At 45.1% G+C, this 19,722-nt stretch overlaps 2 protein-coding genes across 2 annotated transcripts in view; both read left to right on the forward strand.

Moving 5' to 3' along the window:
• LOC138794138 (protein mono-ADP-ribosyltransferase PARP4-like) overlaps nt 1-14,816 on the forward strand; it is an 85,471-nt gene extending 70,655 nt beyond the window's left edge. The window contains exons 31-36 of the mRNA XM_069972907.1: nt 2,580-2,714; nt 3,562-3,615; nt 3,728-3,830; nt 8,087-8,227; nt 10,586-10,668; nt 14,604-14,816. Of these exons, the coding sequence (XP_069829008.1) occupies nt 2,580-2,714; nt 3,562-3,615; nt 3,728-3,830; nt 8,087-8,227; nt 10,586-10,668; nt 14,604-14,816 (729 nt within the window). The remainder of the gene's footprint in view (nt 1-2,579; nt 2,715-3,561; nt 3,616-3,727; nt 3,831-8,086; nt 8,228-10,585; nt 10,669-14,603) is intronic.
• A 297-nt stretch (nt 14,817-15,113) lies between these two features.
• LOC138794139 (protein mono-ADP-ribosyltransferase PARP4-like) overlaps nt 15,114-19,722 on the forward strand; it is a 53,959-nt gene continuing 49,350 nt past the window's right edge. The window contains exons 1-4 of the mRNA XM_069972908.1: nt 15,114-15,124; nt 15,910-16,042; nt 17,667-17,853; nt 19,000-19,054. Of these exons, the coding sequence (XP_069829009.1) occupies nt 15,114-15,124; nt 15,910-16,042; nt 17,667-17,853; nt 19,000-19,054 (386 nt within the window). The remainder of the gene's footprint in view (nt 15,125-15,909; nt 16,043-17,666; nt 17,854-18,999; nt 19,055-19,722) is intronic.

Raw genomic sequence — 19,722 nt, forward strand, 5'->3', positions numbered from 1 at the left:
CGTTTAACAAGGGCTGCAGGGACATCGTTACCGATGTCCTTGCAGCCCTTGTTAAACCATATACTTTACCTATCCACGTTCCAGGGCTGCACCTGCGGTCTGCTTCTCCCCGGGTCCCGCGCGCTCTAGCTTCAGAGTGGCCTGTCAGCGCCCTGTCGGCGCCCGACGATTATAGGTCTGAACCTATATCAACGATCAGCCGATGACAACAACCATTGTATTTATTACATGTCGCGATTATCGTTCCGTGTAATAGTACCCTATGTCGAATAGTATCAAGTCTTTGCATCCAACAGTTTCAGTATTTTCAAACCACTCCTGGTTTTGATTGAAATAATACTGACTCATGGTGCGTTTACACAGACAGATTTATCTGACAGATCTTAGAGGCCAAAGCCAGGAACAGACTATAAACAGGGATCAGATCATAAAGGAAAGATTGGGATCCATCCTCTTTTCAAATCCATTACTGGCTTTGGCTCCCAAAATCTGTCAGATAAATTTCTGTAAACGCACCCTAAGGGTATAAACCCATACACCGTATACACAGCGTATTTACTGCTGCGATACGCAGCGAATACGCAGCAAAAACGCAACGAATACGCAACAAAAACGCAGCAGATTAGATCTAAATAACTGAACTCAGCATTAAATCTTCACCATCAAACTGCTGCGTATTTGCTGCGTATTTGTTGCGTATTTGTTGCGTATTTGCTGCGTATACGGTGTGTGGGTTTGTACCCTAAGGGCCCTTTTACACAGAAAGATTATCTGACGGATTATCTGCCAAAGATTTGAAGCCAAAACCAGGAACAGACTATAAACAGAAATCAGGTCATACATGAAAGCCTGAGATTTCTCCTCTTTTCAAATCCATTCCTGGCTTTGGCTTCAAATCTTTGGCAGATAATCTGTCAGATAATCTTTCTGTGTAAAAGGGCCCTAAAAGACTGATGGAAATACTACATGTGAACATAGCCTATAGCTGGTCTAGCTCCAGCTGAGCCTCACCTGGCTGTAATCAAGGGCACATAGTATAAACCCATCACCCCCTCCCCTCTAGTTTACTCCTGGTAAGGTGTATTGCTGTGTGTGTGTGCACGCTAGTGGGGAATGCTGCACTAGTCTGTCTGTACAAATAGTAGTGGATAGAAAGAGGTTTTGCTGGCCAGCAGTGTATGCCTATAAGGTGGAGAAAAATCAAGCCAATTGTATAGCTGACAAAGGGGCTGCCTGTCAGCTTGGGTCAAAAACCAGAAACAGGGCCATGTAGCTGTAGTTTGGGACGACTCTCACTTCATCCACTTCACTCCTGCTAGGAGACACCTAAGAGCTGTGTATAAGAGGGCTGAGCTTTTTAGGGAATGTTTCCAGCTTGGAAAAATGACCGATGCGCTAAGGCAGGTTAGACAAGTATCAGACACACATGGTGGTGTAGTGCTGACATATGGCAGAACACACTATAGATTCACAATACAAACCCATCTTGCGCTCAGGATGCCAAGCCCATGAAGTACTGTATTTTTGTATATAAGAGGTCACTTATAGACTGGACCTGGGGAAGGCTGTGGATGTTGTGTATCTGGACTTTTCAAAGGCATTTGATACTGTGCCGCATGAAAGGTTGGTCTATAAAATAAGGATACTGGGACTAGGGGAAAACATATGTAAATGGGTAAGTAACTGGTTGTGTGATAGAAAACAGAGAGTGGTCATTGATGGAACATACTCTGATTGGGTAACTGTTACTACTGGGGTACCACAGGGGTCAGTGTTGGGTCCAAGTCTTTTTAATATGTTTATTAATGACCATGTAGAGGGGCTACAGAGTAGAATCTCCATATTTGTAGATAATAAACTGGGTAAAGTAACCACCACAGAGGATGATATCATATTACAGAGGGATTTGATGAAGCTGGAGGCTTGGGCAGATAAATGGCTAATTAATTTTAATGTGGATAAATGTAAGTTTATGCACTTGGGCCGTAGAAATAATAAGTACAGTTATGTGCTAAATAATAAAATGTTGGGTAAAAATGCTTCCGAAAAGGACCTGGGGCTATTGGTGGACAGTAAACTGAACTTTAGTGATCAGTGCCAGGCAGCAGCTGCCAAGGCTAATAAATTCCCACTTCTCCCTGGTTTGCCAAACCAGCTGTTTAAAATAAAGGCTAATTTACACACCTGTCGGTGGGCCCCCAACACATGGGCCCAGGAGTGGCCATCCCCTTTGCCCATCCTGGTAGTTAACATTCTCCTGATGAAGCTCTATAATTATTCTAAATTCTGCATTGAGCCAGTTACACTGTCATCTTGATTGGCATATTTTCATCTTGGTTCTGACAGTTTAGACCTAGTTTGGCATAAAATATCCATGTTTACCAGACATTGTTGGTGCATATACTGGAGTTGTCCAGGATTAGAAAAAAAAATCTGGAAACTGTGTCCTGGTTGTCTCTGGCATTGCATCTCAGCCGTGATGACAGATTCCTTGTTTTCTAATCTGGACAACCAGTTTTTTGTTTATATATAAAATACATTCCGACTAATTGATCATAAATTTTAATTCTTCTGTGTAGTGTGTACACAGCTCTTCTATGGCGACCACAGCAGTTTCAGTGTGTCGATCTCCTGAAGTCAGGACGATGGGATCGGAGGAGCCTTGTGAACCTGCAGGAGTGTTGTCAGAGCCGCTCACAGTCCAGTCCTCCTCAGTATGTGTACTTTGAAGTTCACATTAGTTAAAGGGGTATTCTCATCTCAGCCAATATAGTTATACCTATAGGGCTCAGCAAGTTAAATATCTTTGCAAATACATTAATTTAGCAAACTTGTCTCCTTCTCCTGATATGCTGCTCTTTACCTCCCATTATTGACAGCTCTTTGTCTAGGTTACCAACCACCACTTTGCTCTAAAAACTGTGGTCTGGCGGATGTATATATAGATATAGTATACATATTTATATATACTACATGTACATTATAGCTGTATATACAGCAGCAAGACCACTGTTTTTAGAGTAGTGTGATGGTCGGTAACTTAGAGAATGAGATGTCAACAATGGGAGGCAAAAGGTGGGCATATCTGCTGGGAGGCAAATCTGAATGTATTTGCAGAAATATTTAACTTCACAAGCCCTACAAGAGTAACTATATTGAAATGGGAATACCCCTTTAATATATGGTAAATGAGATAAAATATAAATATAATCCCATAACATAGGCCAGCTAGACTGATTAAAGTGACTGTACCACCAGGCCCAGGCTGAAGCACTGGAGGCGGGCCGACCCACCCTTAGTGGGAGGAAACCCCTGCCCCTCTATGATAGGGTTCCATTGATTCTAATGGAGTCCCGTCATGGAAGAGCTGGGGTTTCCTCCCACTAAGGGTGGGTCGGCCGCCTCCGGTGCTTCAGCCTGGGCCTGGTGGTACAGTCACTTTAAACATTGTTACTTACAAAGATAATGGGGTAGTCCCACCCACCCCTCTCCCCGGCTTATAGTGGGGGTAACGCATCTTCACTGATGATTATAATCTGAATGTATATATGTATTTTGCAGAGAATACACTTAGCGACTCCTTCTTGGTCATCTCTGGCGTCTCTTCAAAGTCCGGTAATCTGTTTAGTTATCTTTAAAAAAAAAAAAAAAAAAAAAATATATATATATAATCTTACAATAAAAAATAAAGAAAAGCTAACTCACTAGTCATATTATTATGTTGCAGGAAGGGTATTGGCAGCTGAGCCCAGAACTCGGTACATTATTACACATCAATGTCCGGTACCTGACTGAAGATTATCTGGTTAAAAAAGGCATCAGATCTCTGGGTAGGTTACAGGGAACATACAACCCCTTTCTGCATGCTGTGCCTATTAGCAGGAAAATAGATTATAACATATGACGCCATCTTGTTTTAATTGCCTTCTTTAAAAGATTTACCTTATAGTGTGGAATAGGAAAAAAGAACAGGATTCCACCATAGGTTTGTCGGTTTTGTAGTTTCTATTTAAGTACAGTTATGGTGATACCAAACTAGAGATGAAATTGCTTAATTAACCCTTTCCCCTCACTCGCACACCTGCCTGTACTGTGGCTAATAATGGATACCTCCTCACATGTACCATTGCTTTACGCGCTACAAAAACATGGCCACTTTTCCCCCTACTGTTGTCTCCAGTTCAGGTGTGGTTTGCAATTAAAGGGGTACTGCAGCCGGATCACTTTTTTGCTGGGATCGGGGAGGAGGTGGCTGAGGGAAAAGACGTCCACTCACCTCCCCGATTCCAGCGGCGGGTCCCGCATCACAGCGCTCCGGGCCCCGATTCCCAGCCGCTTTCTGGTGTCTGATGCCGCCCAAGACGACACGTCTCAGGTCCGCTCAGCCAGTCAGTAAAGGAGGCGTGATCCGTGTCAAGTCCGCTCAGATCCCGCCTCTGTCACTGACTGGCTGAGCGGACCTGAGACGTATCATCTCGGGCAGCGTCAGACACCAGGAAGCGGCTGGGAACCGGGGACCGGCAAAAAAGTCCCCACCCAATCTGGAGACAACAGTAGGGGGAAAAGTGTCCATGTTTTTGTAGCGCTGGATAACCCCTTTAACCAGTGGCGGATTAAATGTACTCTGGGCCCCGGGCTGTCCACCCAACCTGCCCCCCCCCCCAGTCAATTCGCCCACATTATAATCTGCTACTGCGTCCCCCCCCCCCACACACACACTGTCCCCAATAAACACTGCCTGCCTCCCCTCCCTGCTGGCCCCAATAAACATAATGTTTGGTCCCTTGCTGCTACCCCTAGTAAGCATTGCCCACCCCACCTTCACTGCCCCCAATAAACATATCGCCACCTCACCTGGTCCCCTGATGTTGCCCCCCCCCCCAAGGTCACAGCAGCACAGAGGATGTCAGGAGAGGAGGGTGCTGATCTTATAGGAGAGGACCGAGCAGCACAGAGGATGTCAGGAGAGGAGGGTGTTGATCTATAGGGGAGGTCCTAGCAGCACAGAGGATGTCAGGAGAGGAGGGTGCTAATCCTATAGGAGATAGTCCCCCTTTATAGCTGGTCCCCCTCTTTCCCCCTTTATAGCTGGTCCCCCTCTTTCCCCCCTTATAGATGGTCCCCCTCTTTCCCCCCTTATAGATGGTCCCCCTCTTTCCCCCCTTATAGATGGTCCCCCTCTTTCCCCCCTTATAGATGGTCCCCCTCTTTCCCCCCTTATAGATGGTCCCCCTCTTCCCTCTCCCCCCTTATAGCTGGTCCTCTTTTCCCCCCTTATAGATGGTCCCCCTCTTTTCCCCCCTCTATAGATGGTCCCCCTCTTTCCCCCCCTTATAGCTGGTCCCCCTCTTTCCCCCCTTATAGCTGGTCCCCCTCTTTTCCCCCCTCTATAGATGGTCCCCCTCTTTCCCCCCCTTATAGCTGGTCCCCCTCTTTCCCCCCTTATAGCTGGTCCCCCTCTTCCCTCTCCCCCCATATAGCTGGTCCTCCTTTCCCCCCTTATAGATGTCCCCCTCTTCCCTCTCCCCCCATATAGCTGGTCCTCCTTTCTCCCCTTATAGATGGTCCCCCTCTTCCCTCTCCCCCCATATAGCTGGTCCTCCTTTCTCCCCTTATAGATGGTCCCCCTCTTCCCTCTCCCCCCATATAGCTGGTCCTCCTTTCCCCCCTTATAGATGGTCCCCCTCTTCCCTCTCCCCCCATATAGCTGGTCCTCCTTTCCCCCCTTATAGATGGTCCCCCTCTTCCCTCTCCCCCCATATAGCTGGTCCTCCTTTCCCCCCTTATAGCTGGTCCCCCTCTTCCCTCTCCCCCCATATAGCTGGTCCTCCTTTCTCCCCTTATAGATGTCCCCCTCTTCCCTCTCCCCCCATATAGCTGGTCCTCCTTTCTCCCCTTATAGATGGTCCCCCTCTTCCCTCTCCCCCCATATAGCTGGTCCTCCTTTCTCCCCTTATAGATGGTCCCCCTCTTCCCTCTCCCCCCATATAGCTGGTCCTCCTTTCCCCCCTTATAGATGGTCCCCCTCTTCCCTCTCCCCCCATATAGCTGGTCCTCCTTTCCCCCCTTATAGATGGTCCCCCTCTTCCCTCTCCCCCCATATAGCTGGTCCTCCTTTCCCCCCTTATAGATGGTCCCCCTCTTCCCTCTCCCCCCATATAGCTGGTCCTCCTTTCCCCCCTTATAGATGGTCCCCCTCTCCCCCCTCCCTTATAGATGGCCCCCCTCTTCCCTCTCCCCCCATATAGCTGGTCCTCCTTTCCCCCCTCCCTTATAGATGTCCCCCTCTCCCCCCTTATAGATGGTCCCCCTCTCCCCCCTCCCTTATAGATGGTCCCCCTCTCCCCCCTCCCTTATAGATGGTCCCCCTCTCCCCTCTCCCTTATAGATGGTCCCCCTCTCCCCCCTCCCTTTATAGATGGTCCCCCTCTCCCCCCTCCCTTTATAGATGGTCCCCCTCTTTCCCCCCCTTTCCAGATGCCCCCCCAGTGAGAAAATAACACAAAAATAACAAAATACAACTCACCTACCCTGCGTTCCCCCGTCGATCCTCTCTCCTTCTGCAGTCTCCGTCTGATGCGCGGCTGCCGGGGGTGTCCCGTCCTCTCCCCGGCAGCGCGCGCATCACACAGCTCCTAGTGCCGCCTGGGCCCTGACTTCCGGTACGTGCGCTCTCAGTACCGGAAGTCAGGGCCCCAGGCGGCACTAGGAGCTGTGTGATGCGCGCGCTGCCGGGGAGAGGACGGGACACCCCCGCCAGCCGCGCATCAGACGGAGGCAGCCGGAGACTCTTGTGACCGCAAGCGAAACAATGCTTGCGGTCACAAGAGTGCAGTGGCGGGGGGAAGGGGGCCTCCCGGGTGCATTATAATGTGGGCGGCAAGGCATGGGCCCCCCCGGAGCCTCGGGCCCCGGGCGGCCGCCCAAACCACCTACATTATAATCCGCCATTGCCTTTAACATCAGTATACCCTTCCTTTCAAATGCTGTAATACTAGCTACTGCTGTGATACTACGTTTGGTGACCACAAAAACTACAAATGCCAGCTGGCCATAGTTGCTGCGTAATTATCGAGCCATGTAATAAACTCTGCAAGGCTAGGTTCACACTGCATTTTTGCAATCCGTTTTTTTTCATCAGTTTTTTGCAAAAAAAAGGATGAAAAAAACGGATGCATTTGTGTGCATCCGTTTTGATCTGTTTTTCCATTGACTTCCATTGTAAAAAAAAAAAACGGATCAAAATGGATCAGTTTTTTTTGACGGACACAAAAACATAGCTGACACTACTTTTGTGTCCATTAAAAAAAAGGATCCGTTTTGATCTTTTTTTTTTTTACAATGGAAGTCAATGGAAAAACGGATCAAAACGGATGCACACAAATGCATCTGTTTTTTTCCATCCATTTTTTGCAAAAAACGGATGAAAAAAAATGGATTGCAAAAACGTGTGAACCTAGCCTAAGTGAGCATCAATGTAGCAGAGCTTGTTCACTTACACCGCAGGTCAGACCATGCAATAAGGCCTTAAAGGGGGTAGCCACTAGAGATGAGTGAACCTGGAGCATGCTCGAGTCCATCCAAACCCGAACTTTCGGCATTTGATTAGCGGTGGCTGCTGAACTTGGATAAAGCCCTAAGGCTATGTGGAAAACATGGATATAGTCATTGTTTTCCAGACAACCTTAGCACTTTATCTAAGTTCAGCAGCCACCGCTAATCAAATACCGAACGTTCGGGTTCGGATCGACTCGAGCATATTCGAGGTTCGCTCATCTCTAGTAGCCACCTAAGAGTGAAAAAATGAAATGCTAGCTGGTCTTATCACCAAGCCTCCCTGAGTATTTTGAGCCATCTCCTGTCTTTCTAGCTGTTGCCATTCCTGAGTTACAAGTTTTTCTAAAAGCTGATCTATAACTAAGATAGGAAACTACATTTCCCATCATGCATCTCCACAATTGGTCCATTTGCCAACTCGCCCCCTACAGACCACTGTACAGACCATGAAGTTGAAATGTTTCCCATGGTGTTGGGAGATGATGACTTTCTAGCACTATTTGTTATGATTTCTGTTTTGCATTTATAGGTCTCAGAGGGATGGATACAATCCATAAGTTGATCGCTACTCTCCTGGTGCTGCAAATAATCCGTGTCCACAACATACTGAGCGGAATCAAATTAAAAACTTTGATGAAGTTGGACCTTTCTGTCCGAAATAGGTACAACTGTGAAAAAAATCTAGAGTATTAAATGGAATCTGTCATCTAGATCATGCTCAGAGCATGCATGCCTCCTCCCCCCTCCCCCACCCCTCCCTGTCCTGTCTGATTGATGTTCAGGGCTTGTTTTCTAGCACTGAACCTTATTTGTCAATCAGTCAAGTGAGGAAGAGATGGGGGAGGGAAGAGGGGTGCAGAGACCTGGCAGTGTCTCCTACACCTTTGATCTGTAAGCATGCTCTAGAGCTGACAGATTCAGGAATGACCGTGCACTGTGGAGCCAGAGAATGCCGCCCAGTGCACAAAATGGGCTAATTTACATATTGGCCTCAGATCAAAATACTCAAAAACATTTCAGCAGGTTTGTATGCATGAATCTACTGATAGTTTTCCTTTAAGGCCATGTCCACACATAGCATGAACATCGACAGTTGTTTGACATGACCGGTGTTTGACGTGTCAAAGAACGGCCGATGTCTCAAATGTTCACCCAGCCGATATTGCAGTATGGGCTGGGTGATCATCACTTCATTTTAACCCATAGCTGCACCAGGACGTTACTGAACGTCCTCGTGCCGCTATGGGAGTTCAGAGGGGGGTCGCGCGGCGACCCCCCTCTGAACTGCCGCGATCCCGGGTGCCGCATGTAGCCCGGGATCGCGGCTATTAGCGGGCACGGTCCGATCGCCGTGCCCGCTAATTAAGTACTTAGAAGCAGCTGTCAAAGTTGACAGCTGCTTCTAAATACTTGCTCATATCATCCCTGGTGGTCTAGTGGGGGGATCGCCCCCCTGCGGCGCGATTGCGGGGGGGCGATCCCCGCATCCATCCCGGGCCGGGGTCTGCGCCGTAATGGCGCTGATCCCGGCTCGGCATTCTATTGCTTTTGGCTGCAGCAGCCAAAAGCATTAGAACACCGATCTCATGGATTCATGCAGTATAACTATACTGCATGGATCTCTATGAGAGATCAGAGTGCATATACTAGAAGTCCCCCAGGGGGAATAACCCTAACCCCAGGGGGGCTTCTAGTATGTGTGTAAAGTAAAAGAAAAATGTATTTTTAATAACACAAAATCCCCTCCCCTAATAAAAGTCTGAATCACCCCCCTTTCCCCATTTTATAAATAAAAATAAATTAATTAATAAACAAACATGTTTGCTATCGCCGCATGCGTAATCGCCCGAACTATTAATTAATCACATTCCTGATCTCACACGGAAAACGGCGTCAGCGCAAAAAAATCCCAAAGTGCAAAATTGCGCATTTTTGGTCGCATCAAATCCAGAATAATTGTAATAAAAAGCGATCAAAAAGTCATATATGCGCAATCAAGGTACCGATAGAAAGATCACATCATGGCGCAAAAAATGACACCTCACACAGACCCATAGACCAAAGGATAAAAGCGCTATAAGCCTGGGAATGGAGCGATTTTAAGGAACATATATTTTCTTTAAAAGGTTTTAATTTTTTACAAGCCATTAAATCAAATAAAAGTTATACATGTTACATATCATTGTAATCGTAACAACTTAAGGAACATATATAACAAGTCAGTTTTACCCCAGGGCGAACGGAGTAAAAACAACCCCCCCCCCCCAAATAAAAAAAAACATTTTTTTTTTCAATTTCACCACACATATAATTTTTTTCTGGTTTCCCGACACATTTTAGGCAAAAATTACATCTGCCATAGCAAAGTACAATTAGTTGCGCAAAAAATAAGGGCTCATTTGGGTCTCTAGGTGGAAAAATGCAGGCGCTATGGCCTTATATACACGAGGAGGGAAAAACGAAAACGCAAAAATGAAAACTGGCTGTGTCCCCTAAGGGTTAATGGGCCCACACTCCAATTAGCCATAGAGCACAATGTAAAGTACGACCAGGAACCGTACTTTACATTGTGTGCACAGGCTATCTTGTGCGGCCGCTGTTCAATGAATAGTGGACGCACAAAATAGACCTGTCAATTATTGTGTGTGGCCATACAGAACCCAGGGCACAGTGTATTCAGTGTTTATACTGTACACTACGGCCGTAGTTCCTTAGGCTGCTGTCATAAACAATGGCCTTTATTGCAACCTGCAACAACGGTCGTTTAATGATAAACATGTAGTGTGAACGTCGCCTAAAAGGGTCTACTGTATATGGATGACATAGGCCATTTCATGCCTATACAGGGGCATATCAGTGCTTTCTGAAGGAAGCATCTAAGGACAGCAACAATGAGCAATGAACAGCGTCTTATGCTGAATATGATCCCGTCCAATGAAGCTAAAAATGTCGTAATCAGTTTATTGGCTTTTGTAATAATTCCTTGTCCTCTACTACTGCCTAACTGTGTGTTTGTTTCTTTGAACAGTTCGGTATATCCAAGAATTGGAAAAGCCACTGAATGGGCAGGAAGAGCTGACCAGCAGTACCCGGGCATCTGTACACGACTTGGTTTGGGGAAAGACTGGGATCAGGCCACACGCCACTTATTGGGCTTGGATCCAATAGGCACAACTTCTGATCTTTACTCAGTTTCCCATAGTTTATTTCTGGTGTGATCACATTCTGTCTTTTCATTGTTTTTAAGCAGCTTACAAAATGTTCTTCTACCAAACTCAGTCCTGACAATGGTGCAAAAGTGAAAATCCATATGCTGTTATGTAAGCTAAAGATATGTAAGCTAAAGATATGTATTTATAAGTGTATGTATTTAATTCTGGGCCTTGACCAACATTTTTCATTAAACTTATCAACACGCAAAGCGGCTCCTCAACATAAAAAACAATTCTGTACATGACAATAAAAGAACATATCCCAATCCAATATTGAAAGAGGTGACATAACATGAAGAAAAGTTCCTGTATACCATTGCTTTGGGATCAGTGGGGACTGTATGGGAGGAGGAGATGTCACTTGTAGTTTCCCTGCTCTCTTACACAGAACCAGTAATCTTTGCTCCCTGCTCTCCACCTTCATATGAAGGGCCTGCACCTAAATCTTTTCACATCATTTGGAAGCAAAGAGTCTGGATTTTCAAGGGAACCAATCACCTCCCTAAGGGAGTGTGACTGTGCCCCAGCACCTTACAGCGGCCGGGCACAGCTATTTGACGCTGCGCCCTGCAGTGTCTGGAGGGGAGGGAATTTCAATCGGGTTTTTTAATGCTTCATCCTTGAGGCATAGGGGCTGAGTCACAGCAGCATATGTGGCCATGCTGCCTCTACTCTTTTCCCAGTCACTCACACTTGGTTGGCAGCCTACGTGCTGAGAATTTAATGCAAAGCACTGTGCTTAGGCTGCCAATCAAGTGCAATTGTCTGGGAAGAGGGCAGAGACTGCATGCCTAGCTACTGGGCACCAGGACCGAGGATTAATCATTGATATTTTGAAATTGCTGCCCCATCCGAGTCTGCCAGACATAGCGTTTTAGTGAATTATAGAGGAGCCATCACATGATGCTGCAGCGATCATGTGATATGCTAGTCATTGCTCTTAATTGATACCACTCCTAAGGGTACTATTACACCAACAGATCTGACGACAGATTATCTGCCAAAGATTTGAAGCCAAACCCAGGAGTGGATTTGAAAAGAGGAGAAATCCAGTCTTTCCTTTATGACCTGTTCTCTGATTATAGTCTGTTCCTGGGTTTGGCTTCAAATCTTTGGCAGATAATCTGTCGTCAGATCTGTTGGTGGAATAGTACCCAAGTCTAAGTGTCTTTTTAAAACAACTTTGCTGAAGTCAATAGTCAAGTCAAGTCAAGAGATAAGGGAGAGGAGAGAACCAGCCATTGCAGTATAGGAGCCAGTACAGCACAACATTCTGCAATCTTACCTCACCAAGTTCCCAGACCAGCACTGAGCAGTCTGACCTGTAAAATTAAGCATTTATGTGCCCAGAGAGTCTCTAAACTGCACAGGCTGCTTGTCTGCTCTTTCTTCTCACTCATTCCCCCCCCCCCCCCCATAGGTTATAATGGACACTGTCTCTAGTTTGCTTCTCAGTAATGTAGGAGACTTTGCCTGATAAGGAACAGATACGATGGGGGGGGGGGGCAGAGGGCTGGAGGACTATGAGCAGATGATTGGGAAGTAGTACCAGGGCTATCCCTATCACCCCCGCCGCCGATGTTGCCCCTGCACTGTAGTTCACCTGATCCTGGAGCAGCATTCCGGAGCTCTGGATCACTTTTCCCCCCACGCTGATACCTGCCCCTGCTGTCACTCAGTGCATACCTCCACTGGCACAGCAGGCATCAGCGGTGGTGCAGGGGGTCCGGGCGGGTCCGCTGCTGTAATTGAGGCCCCGGTCTCAGGCCTACTTCCTCCCTGAGACCGGGGCCTCAATTACAGCTAGCCGGAGTTGCTGCCAGCGGAGGTATGCAGTGACAGCAGGGCAGGCATCAGCAGCGGCACAGGGGGTCCAGGCAGGTCCGCTGTTGTAATTGAGGCCCCGGTCTAAGGGAGATAGTAGGCTGTGGGGGAATAGTGATCCGGAGCTTCGGAATGCTGCTCGAGGATGCTCAGGTGAACTACAGTGCAGGGGCGGCAGCGGTGATGGGGATAGCCCTGGTTCTACTTCCCCATCATCTGCTCATAGTATGTGCTGATGATGGGGAAGTAGTACAGAGCATATGTGGTGGCACGGGGGGTGGCAGATTGGTGATGGGGATGGCCCTGGTACTATTCCCCCATCATACTATGAGCAGGTGATGGGGGAGTAGTACAGTATATATGTGTGCATACAGACCTGTTCCATAGACAGCCATTGATTCCATAGAGTGTCCAGCAGGGGCGCACTATATATAGAAGTCAATGGTACTCATTGAATTCTAAATATAATGTGCCCCCTGCTGAACACTCCATTGGAATTACACTTGATTCGTGACATCACGGTATTTCAGAGAATTTGAAGTCTCCCTGATCTACTAAATTAAGGGAAATAGCAGTATATGTGCATTTCCCATAATTAATTAGGAATTTGTCTAACTTTCAATAAGTAATGACATATTAAAGAATACTTTTGGCCAGAGTTGTCCTTTAACTCCTGAGTTTCAATTGACATGGCCTGGTTACACCTCTACCCTGTCCTGGATCCAGCTCATAGGAGTTAGGGTAAGTAACTATTGCTATTATCTATGTGTCTTAGATCTACTGTTGAGGGAACATGTGAAAATATTAAAATGTTTGGGTTCAGCAATGCTAGCTGAACCCAAATGTTCTGCATTTGATTCCCTGCAGCTCTATAAGTTAAATGACATCCTAGGGAGTCCTGGAAAATATGGATACAGCCACAGACTATATCCATCCATAGGAAAATCACTAAAAGCAGCCCCCCCCCCCCCCCCCCCCCAAATGCTAAAAAAAAACTCCATAAAAATAATGAGGCTCTTGGTTACCATTTGCAAATAGTGTAAACCATTCCACCAAGATAAGGTGGCCTCATGCTCGGGATGGCCCTACACTGTACTTTGGCCTCTACATGGCATATAATAAGCCTATGCTCTGGGCATGCAGGATCCAGCTTATACTGGCAAAAATAATAACCACCTAGGTGGGATGGATGGAGTGCACGACCAAGCAGAGGCAGCCACTCCACCCATCTGAAAAACAGGCAAAAAAAACTAATTTGGTCAGCTCTTCTACAACGCCATTCACACTAGGCAGGAGCACATTGCCATGTCTGAAAATACAAAAACACCAAAAAATGCAACCTTACACCACTAATGGCAGGGTACAGACCCAATACAGATATGAAAATCGCTAAAAGTAATGTAGGTATGTGAAGATGCACTTTCCAGTTCCATCTCCTAAAAAGCTATGGCCAGTCTGATTTCAATGCAGTGTGTTGTATTACACTGATCTCATACAGGAGATGGCTTCTCTCAAGATGGAGCTGTGGACTAGTGCTAGAGATAAACACCCTAATACATAGTGTGGTGTGCTTAAAGGGGTTGTCCAGGACTTTTCAATAAACTAGCATTGCATTGACTTCGGTGGGTTTTGGGTGTCCTATATACACTTTAATTATTTATTTCTAGTTCCTCTTGTGTTCTCAGGCTCAGTTTGCGATTTAACTCCTGTGATGTCACGTTCAGTGTCTGTTTCCTGTTCCTTCCACTGAACATGATTACTGGTGGAGTCATCAGGTGGGTGGGGCAGGTGTCTATCCAATGGGCTGATAGAATGCCACATCTATTTTAGCCCTGCCCCTGTAGGCGGAGCTAATACGGGAGCTCAGTAGAAACTGTAGCAAAAAGGGCACCAGGAAATGGAGGAGAACAAGGCTTATAGGTACCTTGTGGGTGGCACGGTGGTTAGCCTTGTTGGATGCCAACACTAAAAGGCAACAAGGCTAACCACTGTGTCTTGCTAACCTTACAGCTACAGCGTCTACTGAGCTTCAATATTAGCTCCTCCTACAAGGGCAGAGATAAAATCAATGCGGAGTTCCAGCCACCCCATGGGAGGAAACCCTGCCCCACCCACCTGATGACTCCACCTCTAATCATGTTCAGTGAAAGGAACAGGAAACGGATCATGACATCACAAGAAGTAAAGGATTCACAGGCAGAGTGGTCATGTGACGGAGCCTGAGAACGCAAGAAGAGCTAGAAAGAAATAATGAAAGTGTATATAGAACATACGACACCCACAGAAAACAGTGCAATGCTAATTTTTTTTAAAGTCCTGGACAACCCCTTTAAGATCTCCTAATATATATATATATATATATATATATATATATATATATATATATATATAGTAGTGACTGTCTTCATATTCACCAGCTTTAATGTAAACCTCATTCAGCAAATGTAACATTGTACTGTACATTCCCTGGACACACCCTGCTCTTCACTATGTACAGTATATCATCTGTCAATAAGTAACATGCAGAAAAGGTAAAGGTCACTAAACATTACTCAAGAAAGTAGGGGGAACTTAGCACTGTATACAGCAGCTTCATATCTGAGAGGAGACACTGAATCTCCCCACTGTGCTAGCAGAATGGTATGTCCTGCTTCAGGCCGGTCAGCTGAGTCATAATTTCCTATTTCTATACGTAATCTATTACATTGTGCAGTGAGTTTTGTGAGCTCCTCTGGAATACGCTGCCAGGAGCAGGAGGGTATGCATCACACTTGCAGCAGGTCATCCCATCACTAGGTACTAAATGCACATCATATATGTATTGATTGATTGATTCTAAGATTGCACTAGTCATTGAGGCTGGGTTCACACACTGCAGAATGAAAAAGAAAAAATGTAATCATGGTTTATTAAAGTCGATAGAAAATCGCCCATCAGAAAAGCACCTTTTAATAACTATATCACGTAAGTAATTTCATTATCAATATGCAAAAAAAAGAAGAAAAAAAGAAGGATACAGCTCACCCAGGTGATGAATCCACAGCAGCAGTTGAATTATGATGTAGGTGCACGAGTTCCTGGGTGTTAGCTAGACGCCAAAGTGCAGGAAGAAGCTAGTAACAATGGATGGTGGAGCCAGTACTCAGGGACGTGGGCGATTAAAACATAACTTTTATTCGTGCATTAAAAACAGTACTCCATAGTAGTGTCTATGCGCTTAATCATGGTCTGAGAATTGTAGTTTTACGACAGCTGGAGGGCCGAAGGTTCCCCATTCCTGTTATAATTGCTGAGCTTAATCCTGTTCTCTCTTTAGGATGGGGGCGGGCGTTTTCTCAGACTGCATATTCTTCATCAAAGTGAAATCCTTACCCCCTAGAGAAAAGAAAAAACTGAAAAACACCATCACATTGAATGGTGGAGAGATTTCATTTGTGCTGAACAAAAAGGTGGGTATATATAATATCTTAGGAACGAATATAAGTGACTAGTTAACTGGCTTCCATATAAAGACTATATGCAAAACAAGATTCCGTGGAGCCTCAATTGCAAGTCTCAAAACATGGGATAGCCATATATCTCTAGCCTGTTGCCACGGGGTGCCTCCATGATGGGGAGAGCACCACACCACCCTGATAGATAGCCCCTTAAGTCCCACTTGTTTGCAAGTATTGGAACATAAATAGGGAAAAAACAGGGTGGCCCCTTTTTGTCAATGTCTTAACTTAAGGTGCAAGTATTGCGATCATGACAAGGGCTTGCCAAGGCAGGCATCCATCCACAGACAGCCGTTTCGGGGTATTTGCCCCTCATCAGTGTGGAGTAGGATTCTGGCTGGTTGGGGCAATGACAAATCAACCAACAAAACACAGTAATCACTGAACTCAAGGAGAACATTGAAAAAAACTCCAATGAAGTACTCAATCAAGAGTCTCCACTGATGCCCCCAAAAATTTAAATATATAAAACAAGAGTCCGTGGAGCCTCAGTTGCGAGTCTCAAAACACGGGATAGTCAGATATCTTTAGCCTGTTGCCACGAGGCGCCTCCATGATGGAGAGAGCACCACACCACCCTGATAAATAACCCCTTAAGTCCCACTCGGTTGCGAGTATTGGAACATAAATAGGGAAATACCAGGGTGGCCCCTTGTTTTGCATATTTAAATTTTGGGGGGCATCAGTGGAGACTCTTGATTGAGTACTTTATTCAGTTCTTCTTGAGTTCAGTGATTACTGTGTTTCATATAAAGACTATGCCAGACCAAAAATGTTAATGTTTCCCATGGCAAGTAAAATATTTAGATTTATTTTATTTTTATCTTTGAAAGTCTGACCAAAGGTATGAGATTCTGTTTCTGCCATGTATTCTGCAGGTAAAATAGCACATTTTACTCCATGGCCACCAGCAATCTCCAGGTGGCTCCATTATAAGTCTATAGGGCCACCTGGATGGACATAAATACTGTGCGATGCTGCCCACTCTCCCACTTGAAATGGCAAAAAAAACAACATTGTGGGAACATAGCCATACAAGTTCAATGAATAATCAGATGGGCATTTGTCTCAATGTTTGTCACTGAGGGGTGTGAATACGTAATACCCACCCCTGAGTGTAAAACTACGCCCATCCCCGGATATTTACCCCCATTATTATAATTAGGTTCACTCCCATCTGACTTTTAACTAAATTGTCAGACAAACTACAAACCCACATACTGTATCTCAGAACAGGAGGACAACATGAAGAAACTGTCAATCGGTGTGTGATCAGGGCACCCGGGGCAGGTAAATTATAGTGACATCTTTTTTGAGATTGGCTACAGGTACACTGTAATGTCCTATGGGGAACAGAAGAGCATCTGTTGACGGTAGGGACTGAGGAACATTTGGGAGGTATGGACTCTACCGGCAAAGATTCTTTTTAACAAGTCAATAGGAAAGTCCAATGACAGGGAGGCTTGTCCGCATGATGGAAATTAGACAAAATAAAGAGGGCACATAAGGATTCAACACAAATCCTAATTTATGGCTGTAGTTTTTATATTTGTTATACTTGCCCTTTGTGTTTTAGTGCACACATGCTGTGGTCGGTGATCCCGCCACACTAAACAGAGCCCAGCAGAAGAAAATAGAGAAACATGCAATTTCTGTAGTAAATCCCGACTTCATATGGAAACTGGTGCAAGAAGAACGAGTCAGGGAGAAGAAACATAAGGATTATGAGAAATCACATGAAGTCACTGCGCATAAAGATCAGGGTAAGGCCGTCTCTGTGCCAGCTCTATGCTTATTCCTCATTTGCTGCTCTAATCTGGTGTTATTAGACATGTATTATTTTAAGGTTATAGTAGGACTTTGGCCATCTTTATTAAGACTTGTCATTATTTCCATTTTTATAAATTTTATTTATTTTTTTATCTTTTTTTTATGACTACACTATGTAGCACAAGTCTCTCCTTTCCATATTTGGAACTTCAAACAACAATTATAGTCAGCAGGGGCGTAGCTAGGATTCACGGGGCCCCATAGCAAAAAATTTAAGGGGCCCCCCTCCCCTATGCACAACACAAAGTACTGCGCGTATATATGTATATATATATATATATATATATATATATATACAGTATATGCTCTGTGATGTGGCCAAAAAATAAAATCTCTGAGGCAGAATCTTGGCTGCAGCCACAAGAGTGACTGGCAGGGCAGAGAGACAATGGCTGCTTGCTATGACAGTCCACTGTTTTTACCTGTATGGGCCCATTAGGAGCCCTTCTGGTTAAATACATAGGTGCAGAAGCAGACTACCTTCTGCTTAACCCCCTTATGTACTGCAGTGTGTAAGTGACCCAAAGCTCAGAAGACAATGAGATATCTGCTTTACTGCCTGTGCACTGATAACCCCTGACCTCTGCAGGGAGTTCTGTACATTTTTCTACTTGATGGGGGAGCTGGAGAACAGAGGTCAGAGGTTATCAGAGGAGATCTCTCTGTCTTCTGCTTGTTAACCCTTTTTTCTGTTGCAGCATGTAAAAAAACACTGGGTCACTTACACACTGCAGTACATAAAGGGTTAAGTAGAAGGACACTCGCTCTTACCTTCTCCCTGGGCCCCCCTCCTGCATGGGCCCCATAGCATCTGCCTACCCTGCCTCTATGGTAGCTACGCCACTGATAGTCAGTACAAATTGAATCCTGTACCTTTGTACAACAAAAAAAAATATAGTTTCTGTAATTCACATCTTGAAATGTCAATGCGATTTTTTTTTCATCTTAATTAAGGCTATGTTTACACAATGTACAGATGAGCGCAAACAATGTCCGTTGTGTAAAACTACGGCCAGAATTAATATTCATGAAAGGACGTAGTGGGAACAGAGCCTAAACGTGATTTGTATTTTTTCTAGGTGAAAAGAAAAGTCTATTTCTTGCCAAATTTTACAAGAACGAAACACAGAAAAGGTATTACATATTATTTATTGCATATGTATAATATATACCCACCTTCTTGGCCCTCCCAGATCTGTGTATATGTATACTCACCTTTTTTATCTATCTATCTATCTATCTAGCATTTATTTATCTATCTATCTATCTCCTATTTATCTATCTATCTATCTACAGAAAAAAAAGGGAAATTTTGGCAGCACATCTATGACTCTGTTCACACTGCAGGTTGCATGCTGCTTGTTGCTTAAGTACAGACAAAAAACAAAAGGTGCAACAGAGCGTACCATGTCGCCTTAACGTTGGCGACATGGTACACTCTAATTAAATAGTTTGCTAAGATCCTCACTTTTCTAAAAAAAAATTATATTTTAAATTAAATTTATTATACGGTAAGCCCTTACACCTGTGGGTTGCTGTTGCACCTTTTTTTTTTTTTTATCTATCTATGTATCTATCTATCTATCTATCTATCTCCTACCTATCTATCTATCTATACAAAGAGAGTGAACAGCACAGCAGTGCAGGTGTAGATGCCAGCGGTCAGGGTCCTTTCAGTGATATCACATCACCACGCTTGAAAATGGTGATGCGATATCACCGAAACATTGCGTCTGTTGGATTGCTGCACTTATGAACTAAATAAATCACAGTCTTCACGATTACTTGTGTGCTGCGGATTC

Source organism: Dendropsophus ebraccatus, chromosome 5 (assembly GCF_027789765.1).
Source record: "Dendropsophus ebraccatus isolate aDenEbr1 chromosome 5, aDenEbr1.pat, whole genome shotgun sequence".
Classification (NCBI taxonomy): Eukaryota; Metazoa; Chordata; class Amphibia; order Anura; family Hylidae; genus Dendropsophus; species Dendropsophus ebraccatus.